Genomic DNA, 12,384 nt, shown 5'->3' with positions numbered 1-12,384 from the left:
ATGGCGTTTGCCATCTGATTTGGTCCAAGAAGTGGGTGCGGTAGTCATTAACATTTTCCAAAATTCATTTTGATAAATGTCATCACTGAAATGCAATCGCGCAGGGACGTTGACCTCTACGGTAATGCCATTCTAGGAAATGCACGTCTGAGAAAATCATTACAGCAGGTGGGTGGGTCGTTGCCTTTGCTCCACGTAAACTGTTAACAGAAGTTGATGTAGTGCAAGTGCGAAGCTTGTAACACAGTAGTGCAGTGTATTTCACGAATGCATTTTATTAACTTTTTCGGAGCAATTAAGTCCACGTTTTAAACTTGAACGCAGCATATCAAATTGCGCGTTAAATTATTATCACAACCGTGTAAAAACAAGCTACTTAGCAAAACGACCTTTTTGGCCTGTGCACGTTAAAATATCATAATAATCGCGTGCAGGATGTGACTATACATAATGCCAGATTAAGCATCTTGCCCACAAACCACAGTGGTGGGGTGGCGTTACACGCAGACAGGGCCATTATTCACAGTGAGAACTTTCGTTCGATCCGTCAGCTTGGGGCCTTGGTGTGCACGCAAACATGCATGGTTGCTGTCCGTGGTTTACAAAGGCATTGGTCCGTGGTACGTACACACGTAAGTAAAATGAGATACCTTAAATGAATAACTATAGAGTTGATTTTATCGTACACGTTGGCTAGTGTATTAAAACCGGCCTGTGATCAAGCCATCAAGAATGCGACAAAACCTCAGAAGCTAAGCAGGCTTTTAGCCTGGATAGTACTAAGATCGGTAACCACCATGTACAAGACGATACAGAGATCCCCCACATAGACTTAACAGACTTTCTTGGGCAAGTTGCCGCTCACGAAGAGTCTGCGAGCGGAGGTGAGCGCACCACGAGGTGCGATGGGGCAATCCATCAAGCGAACGTGCGTATGTTGAACTTCTTTCGCGCCGTACGTAATCGGAGGTGAGGGGGAAGGACAACAACCGTTATAATCGTTCTATATTTGAAGCTTTCGTGTTGTTGTTTTCACATTTTACACAAGTTAGTTCCCTTTTCCTGTAACATGCCATGCACCTATCGATTCTCCCTGTTTGTATCGCGACCTATGTGACCTCGATTGTGTGACGAAGATCTGCGCTGTGTAACATATGTCCCGTATCAGGACACCCATGAAATAGAGCCAAACAGCTGATTGGGCCCTAACTGGTGAAAGAAATACAATCAATCTAAAATCTAAATACATTTCACAGAGATACATGTAATATTATACAGGTAGGAACAACAGGTTCGACACTGCCCACCAGGGATTATTTGTCTGTCTGTCGTGCATATTTGTCTGTCGTGCACGAATGCGCTGTCCAACCAAGTTCCTACCTGCCCACTCCGAAGGAACGTGTTATACGAATACACAAGTCTCCCGGTCCATAAGTCTTCAAGCCTATGTTATCCGGCAACGCTTGTTCTAAGCGTGCAACCTCTTCAGCAAAGGCATGCATGCTAAATAAAATACTGACCGTTTACCACGTGTTCTTGGTAAGTGGGTGGTGCAGTGGCACAGCCGTGAGTGCACTCCGCTATGAACCTGCAACTCAGATTTTTGATTCCCACCCAAAATCAGAATAAGTATTTATAGTGGAGGAATCCAAAGAGCTATAAAGCTCTTTTTCACAGATGACCACTAGGTGCAGGTCAAAACGTGACAACACCACAACGAGCATCAGCGGCGCGTGATATCTAAACCAGTCCTGGGCACCCCCTTCAGCAACTCTCACGGACCGGCGTGATGAAGTATGGTCAAACGTCTCCAGTAAAAGATAAAGATATTGCCGTAATTCTACATTTGAAGCTTTCGTGACTGCAAGGATTCATACTCTTAGGTTTTTTCGGTAAAGTCACGTAGATAAAAAAAAATTGAAATAATAATAGAAATAAAATAATAAATCACGACGTTTCGGATCAGGTGGGACCGTCACAGCTAAAATTTACTGTATCCCACTTGATAAGTGTATATTGTCGTAACTTTGAGTGCTGCAATGGATCACTTACCAATAAAAATAATATCTGATCAAATGTACTTTCTTTTTATGTGGCACGATAGAATGGAACGTCATTTATTAAATTTATTACCCAGAATTCTCAAGGAACAGCACTCAGTTTGGGGCGGGGGCGGTTCACATATATCTGTGGCAACACTTGCGCTTTTAGAATTGCCCGGCGATGATCTAAGCAATGAAGAAGACATTTCAGGAGACGAACCTCATCACTCACAACCTGCAACTCCAGCCGCCCCACCCACCCCCCGCTCACCCGGAGCCATCAAGGTCCAAGTTTCCGAAGACAACACGCGCAACGTTCAAAGTCATCAGAGGAGTGGCCCGCGCGCAAGCACAGGACCTGCCTAGCGTTAGACAGGAACGCACCACCGCATTGGTGCTGGGGGAGGGGGGGGGAATTATTGTGGTGGGGTAGAACAGAGGTGAAAATAATTGCTTCCTCGCCACCTCCCTCCGTCGTGCAACCCACCCCCGATCCGGTAATCCCCGACGGTGGGGGCAGTGGAGGGGGGGGCGGGGACCGAGCGGAGGTGAGTCCCATCGGCGGGCAGGCATCTGTCCCAGCTGCGTTGTTGTTGATCAGAGCGATTCCGCGAAAACTCCGCGCTCATCCCCCTCCTCCGACGCCGGTGCCGGCAGTTTCGCTCGGGGGGCAGGTGGGACTGATTACCGAGGGAAGCGCGCACGCAAACACGAATCCAAGGAAACGCATTCCGCCAGCGCATATTGGCGAAGGGGGGGGGGGGCGCATGGCATCCAGCAGCAATTCTGCAAACTCCTGCCAAGCCTGCACCTCGTAATTACAACGCCGCACATTTGTTTATTTCTTTAGCATCGATGTAGTGATTCTTCTCACAAATTGAACCAAAAAAAAGATGTCTATATTTGAATCGAAAGCGTGCGCTTTTTTGGAAAAACTGCATCGGGTGGTCTGTTCGAAGTAAATTCTCGGGCGCACTGCTTGGGCGAGTCGTTGTTTCGAGGAACGGTTCGTTCATTTGGGTCAAGGGCCCACTGACTGGCACAGTCGTTGTTGCCGGATCAGAACTCGACAGGCGGAGGACCCAGGACAGGGATAAATGGGGAGAATTTCCAATCTCCCGCGATTATGTCATACGACCGATGCAGAGCAACTATTAGACATTCAGTTCAAATTGATTTCGCCATTCGATTGCATTATCTCTGACAAGCTCGAACATAAATTCGTGAAATCCTCTGAATGCAATAATGTGATTATACCGACGCGTCGATCAAAATCACTTCTCACGCTCGTGACACACGCGTGATTTTCGTGAATAAAACTACATGCGAGACAGAAAAAGAAACAAGAAATACGGCAGAAGCTGGATGCAAGCACACCTTCCACAAGCAAAGTTCGCATCGCAGCGTCACGTGCTTACACTGCACGTGTTGGGGCAAAGAAAAGGGGCAACTTCTCATACAAGCACACAAATCCGGATATAACCACAGCTGGATTTGCTCACAAGGCGTGCGCTTACATGTGGCTTCTACTGCGTTACAAACAACACGCTTAAACAGGTGAAAAAAAAGGATTGATTATCGAATCGAATTGCTTCACTTAAACACTACAAATGATTAACATCGTTGGGGAATCATCTTCTTGGTTCTTTCAGTAAAGTCACGTAGAAGGGAAGTAATAAAATAATAAAAATAAAATATAATAAAATAATTCTCACGACGTTTCGGCCACAACACAAGCAGCCGTCCTCAGGTGAAGAACAGGTCTGTCGAGAAGACAGACTCTGTTTCATTTTTATTATTTTATTACTTCCCTTCTACGTGACTTTACCGAAAGAACCACGAAGATGAATCCCTGCAGTCACGAAAGCTTTAAATCGAAAAATCGTTGGGGAAGTTGAATCGTGATATGCCTACTACATGCTTTTGTATAATTGCATACTTTCATTAAATATTTGCCTCTAAATCGCATATATGTGTGTAGATTCAATGATTCATTATTCATATGCATGCGTGTTCAACTTCTTTCGCACCGTACGTAGCCCACCGTGGTAATCAGAGGTGCGGGCAAAAGACAACAAACTAAATACAAAAGGCAATTAGAAAGAAATGAGTTTTCACCTTAACTAATATATATTTTGAAATATTAATTCAAGGCCGTAGCCATGGCGTCAACATTGGGGGGGACCAAATCTTCCAGAGGGTCTGGGGGTCCCCCTCCCAGAAAAATATCTAAATTTGAAAACTAATTTCCTGCCATTTCCTGCCTAAAATATTACAAAAATGCACTAACACATAGGATGGACTTTTCATTTATTTCTTACAATAATTACATTGCTGTTTTTATTTTTTTTACCTTTTCTTGTTTCATTGTATGTAATGGCAGAGATTAGGGATGAATAAAGTACAACCATAACCACAATCACATAACAGAAATCTATTTTAGAGCAAAATATTGGAGGGGACATTTTTAGCATATTTGAATATTGGGGGGGATGTGTGTCCTCCCAATGTATATTATAATTACGGCCTCGCATTAATTATTGGGAAATTCATCATTATCCAAGTTTGCGACGTTTTGCCAGAGTACACATGTCTCGCGTAGAAGTGTTTTACTCAAACCACGTGCTCAGAAAGCTGCTCTTTCTAAGTTTAAATGTCATCTTTCATAAATTGAAATAATTCAGACACACGTGCCGTACGGGTTCTGGGCTACATTTAAAGGATAACGTTGTCACGAGTGCACCATTGTTATTATTAAATCGCATTTTAACTCGTGGAAGCCAGCTCCTGATTCTATTTTCTCTCCTCGTCAAGCGAGGGCAGCATTGAGCCGAGTGCCAATGCTCGGAGCCTCGTCCGCAAGCCGAGAGACGGGCAAAGGGATTTGTTTTTTAAATATATATTATAGACATCACCGCGAACTGAAAAACATGCATTGATCAACATCGCTTCTTATACTCATGATACATGCATCAACTCGTGAATAAGACTACATGAGACAGAAAAAAATATCTCTGGGTTTTATAATCCACGAAACTCATGATCCACCCTCAACCGCATTCACTGCGCAAACAGTGGCAGATGCGGATACCTGATGCACAAATGTGGTCATCCAGAACAGACCATACAACATATAAACGACGCAATGCCCCAATCCACAAATACGAAGGAGACGTTACAGCGATACACTCCGCTGCTCCTGACGCTGTTGTCTGGCTTGACCACCTAAATGTGAAATTGTAGTTGTTCCTCAGCATCTACATCACCACGGTGGCGAGATGTTAACTACCTCGTCTGGTTTAAAGGAGCTTGTGGGTTCGATCCCGACCCTGACGCCTGTATATTTGGAATTTCCATGTTCTCCCCGTGATAGTGTGGATTTTTCTCCGGGTCCTCCGGATTTACCCTCCACATTTAGAATGAAAGTGTGTTTAGAGTATTTGACTGCTATACATTTCCACACGATAAGCCGCTTCGTTGAGCTATCACTTGTGGCCAGGTCACTACTCAGTGGTGGGGGCCTTACCTGGTTAAAATTAAAAATAGTAACCAAAAACATTTTTTTTCTACACCATCCATACGAAAGATGCACGGTGCAAATAAACGGCCGGACAGCCTGACGGATGGAAAGCGGAAACGAAACGCACGGTGCCATTACTTTGTAACGGCAGCCGTGCAAGACGACCCGAGTTTCGTGACGATATCGCGTTCACGTGTGAACCGCGGGTGACAATTAAGCTCGTTACGCGGCGGGCGCGGGGAGAAATCAAGGGGCTGCCGCCGCGCGGGGATCCGAAGTCATCAATCACCCTGGGAACGTGGGAGAAAATCAAAAGCGCTGAACAGAAGTTCGTTTTTTTTTTATTTAATTACTCCCATCTCCGATTCCCGGTTTTTCCTACGGAAAACACCACTCTGGACGGCTAAAAAGGTTTTTTTTAGTTTCACGATGTAATAATTTCAATAAAAATATAATTTACGGCCCGTTGACAATACACTGCTGGATGAAAGCGGGTTGGTGAAGGAGGGAGGTGGTTAGGGCTGGTTCAGATATAACCCATTACCGATGCTAGCCATGGCAGCCGTGAATCAAACTCGGCGAGGCGAGTTCGCAATGCAGAGCCCCAACCGCCGTGCCACCGCTCCACCACAAAGCAGGTGCAGAAATGCAATAACTTGGCTGGCAGTGTGTTTCACATTCGGAGCAGGCAACGCACGCACGCACACACGTCACGTGAGAATTTCACACCGCACAACACGGCAGCATTAATCACATCCCTCCACCACCGTAGCAGGGTTCTGATCACTTCTGCACGTGGGCTCGTGTGCTTTAACCCAAGGCATGCAGCGGAAACTTTATCGCTAAGCAACTGTGTAAACCCAAAAATATCATTCGCGTGAACATAAAAGAGATTGCGGTTTCACGACTGAACGCTCGAGCGCTTTTTAGAGCCAATCGACAAGAATATAATTGTCTCAACTTAAGACTTTACAACAAAAATTCCGATATTTGGGGAGCAATTGTTTCAAGTGTTTCCAGGGTGTTGCGGTCATGGTTACTGTGGGTGACGGACTGTGCGCGTCAGTGCGGATTGCATTAAGTCATTCCCGTTGCGAATGAAAGAGCCACGTGTTCATTTAGTTGTAATATCGCAAGCGGGGAACATAACTCTGGTTCCACTGCTTTGAAAGAGACTTGCGCCAAGTGCTGATATTCACCAATATAGTTGCATGCAATAAACGCAACGCACACGAGACACCTTTGTATTCCCTAACAGAGCCACGTTACGCATGAGGCCTCCTCCTTGGTGACTGCGCTTGGAATCCTCCAGTCATTGCAGCGGAGAAGGCTGCACGATTGAAAAACAAACACAACGACAGGCACGCCGATGCACGATCACGTAACACCCCCCCACACACCCACCGCAGCCACCACGGTGCACGTGCGAGACGAGAAAAAGAAAGCAGCACCACACACACAGCACTTAGATGTCAGCGGAATATAGTAAACAAAGAGGATGCAATCAGCTCTGCGCGGGTGGGCCCACCTTCTCAAGTGGAGGGGGGGGGGTCACAAGCCACTCGCAATCACCGGAGGAATTTACGGAATATCCTGAATGAAGATATAGCCGCCAATCAAGATTGGATTCCAGACGGTTTTAATTGGAATGGACCGCGCACCACTTTTCCCAGTTGCACACTCCGCTCAGACGGCAGCCAAACGGTTTTTGTGATTTTACGATTTGCTGGCCTCGTCCGAACACTCTGGGAGGAACAAGAGAAAAACGGGCGAACGCCAACACGCAACCTCGCAGCTTCTGTCTTGTGGGGAAGGCCTACGGGACTCGGGAGGTTTTAGCTCTGCTTCACAGTGCGAAGGCTCTACTTTTGTGGTGCAAGTTCCGCGCAAGTTGGAAAGACGTAGAGGGGTGAGAGAGGTTCCAGGGTAGGGTTATCAAAGCAATAGCCACGTGGTTTACTGTGGCTCTCTTAACGTAGAATATGGATGGAAAACATTGATTTTTGAAACAGGTGAGAAGACGAAACATCTTTTTTCCAGAGCATAACCCAATCCATAAAAGCAAATAATATATGTATGAAAAGCAGCCCTTTTGTCAATCTACTGCAAGATAAAGGCCTTTATAAGTTGGTAACTAAAATTCGCAGTGCCTTCAAAAGAAAGAACCCTAGTTATTGTGAGTTAACGGCAATAATATCTGTGCTTGTGCTAAAATACACAGTGATAACAATACCGTGCCACTGCCCAACCACCCAACCCTAACACCCGCCAATCATACTAACCCTAACCCAACAAAAGTAAATACATGCGTAAAAAAGCTAAATGTATTGGAGAAAAACAGGTTAGGCACTCCGTAAAAAAATAGCTAAATCAAGTGAACTAATACAATTAACAGAGATAAAATATATATATATATAACAACGGTCTACATGTGTATGATTGAAAGCTTCGGAGTTTATTTCATGGTTGACAGCCTTAATTTGACACACCAATAGTGCTGTCGTAAACCTGGGCACGCGGCACACGCTCTCCGAAGGCCGCGTTCAACTTTTTTTTTGCGAACGGCACAGCAGAGGGAAGGAGGGTTGGGGGGGGGGCGCATGGATCACTTCCAAAATTATAGCTCTGTCTGAGGGCTTCAATGACCATGCCAGCATTCAAGAAGAATACAGGGGTGGGGGAAGGGGGGGGAGAAGGAAAATAATACTAAAAAATAAAGCCCGTACACTTTTTCACGCCACCTTTTTTTGTATCGTACCAAAACACGTGTGCAGCATGAGGGCGCTTTAGCAAACTTGTACAAATGTGAGCCGCCCTCAAAATGCAAACCCCCCCCCCCCGAAAAAAACAGCTCTGGCAAAGGTATAAACGCTTGCAGTTGCTTGCAGTTGCTTGCAAGGGTGGAGGAGAACGCTGTCAGACGGGCCTGCAAACTTTCAGTGGATGATCGGATTAAAGTACGAATATAATAGGGGCCACACACCCAACCAGACGCTCTGGAAGGATCTACGAAGGATCCAAAGGCCTCACCTTTTTAAACAATGCTCAAGATTTTAAAAGCCGCAAAAAAAATTGTTTGCGAAGCCTTTCAGGTTTCACCCGATAAAAAGGGTGCGTCGGCGTCGACCTTTGACCTCTTGAGATAGCATGAAGGCACCGGTGACCTTTAATGGGAGGGTCACACGTACTCGTGGCAAGGACGTATCACATTCTGATAAGCAACGTTCACGATAAAATCCATACCAAACGAGAAAAGTAAAGAAAGATGCATCGATTGATCAATTAACATGTTGCGTGTAATAAGCGATTGTTGACGACATATGCAAATCACATGTCAATACGAAGTCAATAATAGGTTGAGGATAATGGACCAAAACAAAGGTTTACGTATGAGAAAGGGGGCGGGGGGAAAAAAAAGACCGATGAGGCAAATTAGGGTCAAACATCCCCTACAACCTGCACGGCATGTGGGGGTTTTCATCCAGCAGTGGATTGACAATGGTTTCTAATATTATGCTGGGAGGGGGGGGGGGGTTTGAGGAGAGGTTGGAGGAACCACCCAAGATCCATATTGTTCTCAGAGCCCTAAAATATATATATATTTGTTTTAATTGGCTGCACCATGAGAGATGTCAGTCTACAGATTATATTGAAAAAATGCATTCCCCCAGCCAACTAAAAATCAACTCAGGATAGCCAGAAAATACCAAACGTACATGTATTTTATATATATACGTAGCAATAATTAAAAACAAATACAAAACACTATACTGCATACAGCAATAGAAGAGAGGAGCTGAGTTGCTTCAGATTCAAGAACAAAAGGTATTAACAGCTGCAAGTCATTCCTGTATGAAAAAATATACATATATACACTTCACCGGCTGACTATAACTGAAATTAACAGGCAGAGTCTCCGTTACTTATTTAGGACGCTCTCTCTCAAAATGACGAGGTTTCGGTTTTGGGCGCTGCCAAAAAATGTCTGCTGACCCTGATTTACACTAACTCACCGTCCCACCTTGTACCAGGGATGATAAACAGTGCAACATTTGTACAACTTTAACTCATTAAAAGTGACACTTTGGCTTTGCGCACGGAGGCACCGTCACTTTGAAGCTCTCTCCACTCGTCGTGTACTTTAGCGGGAACCCAATACCTCGGGTGCCCCCCCACCCCCCCTTCCTTTCCCTGTGCTAAAAGAAAAACATCCATCCAAGGCCGGGCGCGAAAAGGAGCCCCGCGGACAACTCAGACGGATGCACAGCGTGAAATGGGGAGCGTTTCTATTTCAATATGACACGAAATTTTTTAATTTCGCCGCAGATGCAAATCTCGCTCGGAAATTTCCCCCGATTAGTGTGGCCTAGAAGTGACCCCCCCCCCTTCTCCTCTCTCTCAAGAACTCTAATCGGGAATTGTGGAGGAGGCAGCGGGAGTGGGGGGGGGGGGCAGTGTAACATTTTCTTATATAATATACAATATGCAAGGTCCTCCTGGGAGATGGGCAATAACCACACAATTTCAAACAAAAGCATGACCCTTGAGTGTTATTTTTAAGCCTCGTCTCTTTTGCTTCCCCTCGAGCGGTGTTCGCATTACGAGATCGACCAATGAATACGCGCGATGGGAATTCGAAAGATAAATCATCGCGATTAAGTCACGCGGATACGGCGGTCTATAGGGGTGAAGTTACAATCGCGCACTTCCCGTTAGTGGAGATATTGCAAAAAAACAGCACTGTTTTTACAACCCCTCTACTAAGATTCGTCTGCATGAAACGAGCATAATATTTCTTTGTGAGAACAGAAACAGAAATGTACTTTCTGGCACATGTTTAAGAGACAATTGGAGGTCATCCACATATGTGGCCCGATAAGAACTGTCTGGGATGCAATATTATAAAAAGACATTTCAAATTACACAAAAAACCCTGATGATGATGATTGGAAGAATTCTCCACGTTTAGGTCATTGTATTCCAGTAATAGAACGTTATCTCCAGCGTGCAGTGTAACACAATATTGCAATATCACAGAGGATAAATGCATGAAAGTGAGTGGAACACAGGACAAAGACTAACACATAAGTTGCAAGTAATAATATACAACTGAAATTACCATATAGTTGATGGGGCAAACAAAAGACAACCAAAATGCTGACATTTGTAAAAAAAAAAAGATAACAGCCCTGCAAATGCTCACACCACACAGCTGGTGGAAAGGCCTCCATTACAAGGAGCTCACTAAAGAGAATTTGGCCTACTCTTCCACAACAGCCACTCATCTTAGAAAGGGATGGGAGGACCAAAAATATACCCACCACATACAAACTGCCAATCGACTCACTGTGGTGTGCCCACTTTGCTGCATCACGCTTTCAGATGCGCTTCAGCGGCCGTCTGGAACGCCCTCGCTTCCGATATTAGGAAGCCATTGGAACTATGCACTGTTAAATCAACATTGAAAACTAATTTATTCAGGATTGCATTTAGTGTGTTGGTTTGTTGTCCTTCCCCCGCACCTCCGATTATCACGGTTAGCTACGTACGGTGCGAAAGAAGTTCAACAAACACACACACACATGTCTCAGGGGGTCGAGAGAGGCTGCGGTATTTAAGAAACTTTGACCAATGTTTCAACTGCCGTGCCAGAAGATAAAACCATCGGGCGCCATGGTGGCGAGATGTTAACTACCTCACCTGGTATGCAGAGGATCGTGGGTTCGATCCCGACTATGACGCCTATTTATTTAGAGTTTGCATGTCTCTCTCTCCATGGTCGCGTGGATTTTTCTCCAGGTTCTCCAGTTTTTCCTTCCACATTTAGACCCAACATGAGTATTTGGCTGCTCCTATAAATGTCCACATGATAAGCCACTTAGTTGACTTATCATTTGTTGCCAGATCACTTCTGAAAAGGAGCTACATAGCTCAGTGGGGCTTAGTTTAGTAAACCGGCGAACCCCGTGGATTACAAATCCCACGTGCTAGCCACTCCACCACAGCAGCTCCACAAAAGGCAGTAAGAGAAGCGATCAGGGAGCAGGGGAGGAGGCGGGTGGGGTCCCCACCTGTGGCCGTCTTTGTTTTGAGGGGGCTGCTGGCCCTCTCCGAGCCCTGGTGCGAGGGCTGCGTCACGGCCGGCGCGCTGCCGAGGGAGGCCTCGTCCCCTTTCTTCCGGGCGGCCGACGCGGCAGTGGCAGCGGCCTTTGGCGCAGACTAAGAATAAGAGGTGAGGGAGTCACAAGCAGGCAAACAACATTAGTAGAGCAATGGCATTCTCCTCCCCCCCCACCTCCCCCTTACCTTACCGCACATCTACCAAAGATATGCGTGGGGTCAGCCTCGAAGAGAATTTTAATGCGGCTGAAAGTGAAAGTGGCGCTTGCGGTGGTGGTACTCGAGCGGTAGTGCAGCGGTTAGCGCACTGCGCTGATAGACCCCGGCGACCCGAGTTCGATTCCCGCAGGCGGCTAAGACCAGTGACCATTACCTGGACCAGTCCTAGGCCTCCCCCTAAGTCAGTTCAACCGCAAATGAGTACCTGGTGCGGTGCGTAAAACAAACATCGGCACTGGGGAGACAAAGGTGGCCGGGCGTGGTGTTGGTTACCCACCCCCTCGTGTGCTGTGCCGGCCTTCATAGGTGCTCGCTAAGAGCACTTGCCCCAACAGTCTGTTATGGCGAAATGGGGGATCGATGTTTTTGGTACTTGTCTCCTGTTTATACAGATTCAAGCCGCTAATGGAAATTAGACATTCCTATGGCGAGGGCGAGATGACAAATGAGACAATCATTGTTGACTTCCCACAGAGCGGTCCT

At 46.0% G+C, this 12,384-nt stretch overlaps 1 protein-coding gene across 1 annotated transcript in view; it reads right to left on the bottom strand.

Annotated features, from left to right (window-relative positions):
- Window positions 1-12,384, bottom strand: part of VPS13B (vacuolar protein sorting 13 homolog B) — a 301,109-nt gene that overhangs the window by 138,616 nt on the left and 150,109 nt on the right. Inside the window, 1 exon segment of the mRNA XM_061554219.1 lies at window positions 11,634-11,781. Within this exon segment, the coding sequence (XP_061410203.1) occupies window positions 11,634-11,781 (148 nt within the window).

The sequence above is a fragment of the Lethenteron reissneri genome, chromosome 19 (genome assembly GCF_015708825.2).
Source record: "Lethenteron reissneri isolate LAM-NWPU_2019-01 chromosome 19, ASM1570882v1, whole genome shotgun sequence".
NCBI classification, from domain to species: domain Eukaryota; kingdom Metazoa; phylum Chordata; class Hyperoartia; order Petromyzontiformes; family Petromyzontidae; genus Lethenteron; species Lethenteron reissneri.
Note: the sequence above shows the minus strand (reverse complement) of the source record. Positions and strands in the feature narration are given on the sequence as shown.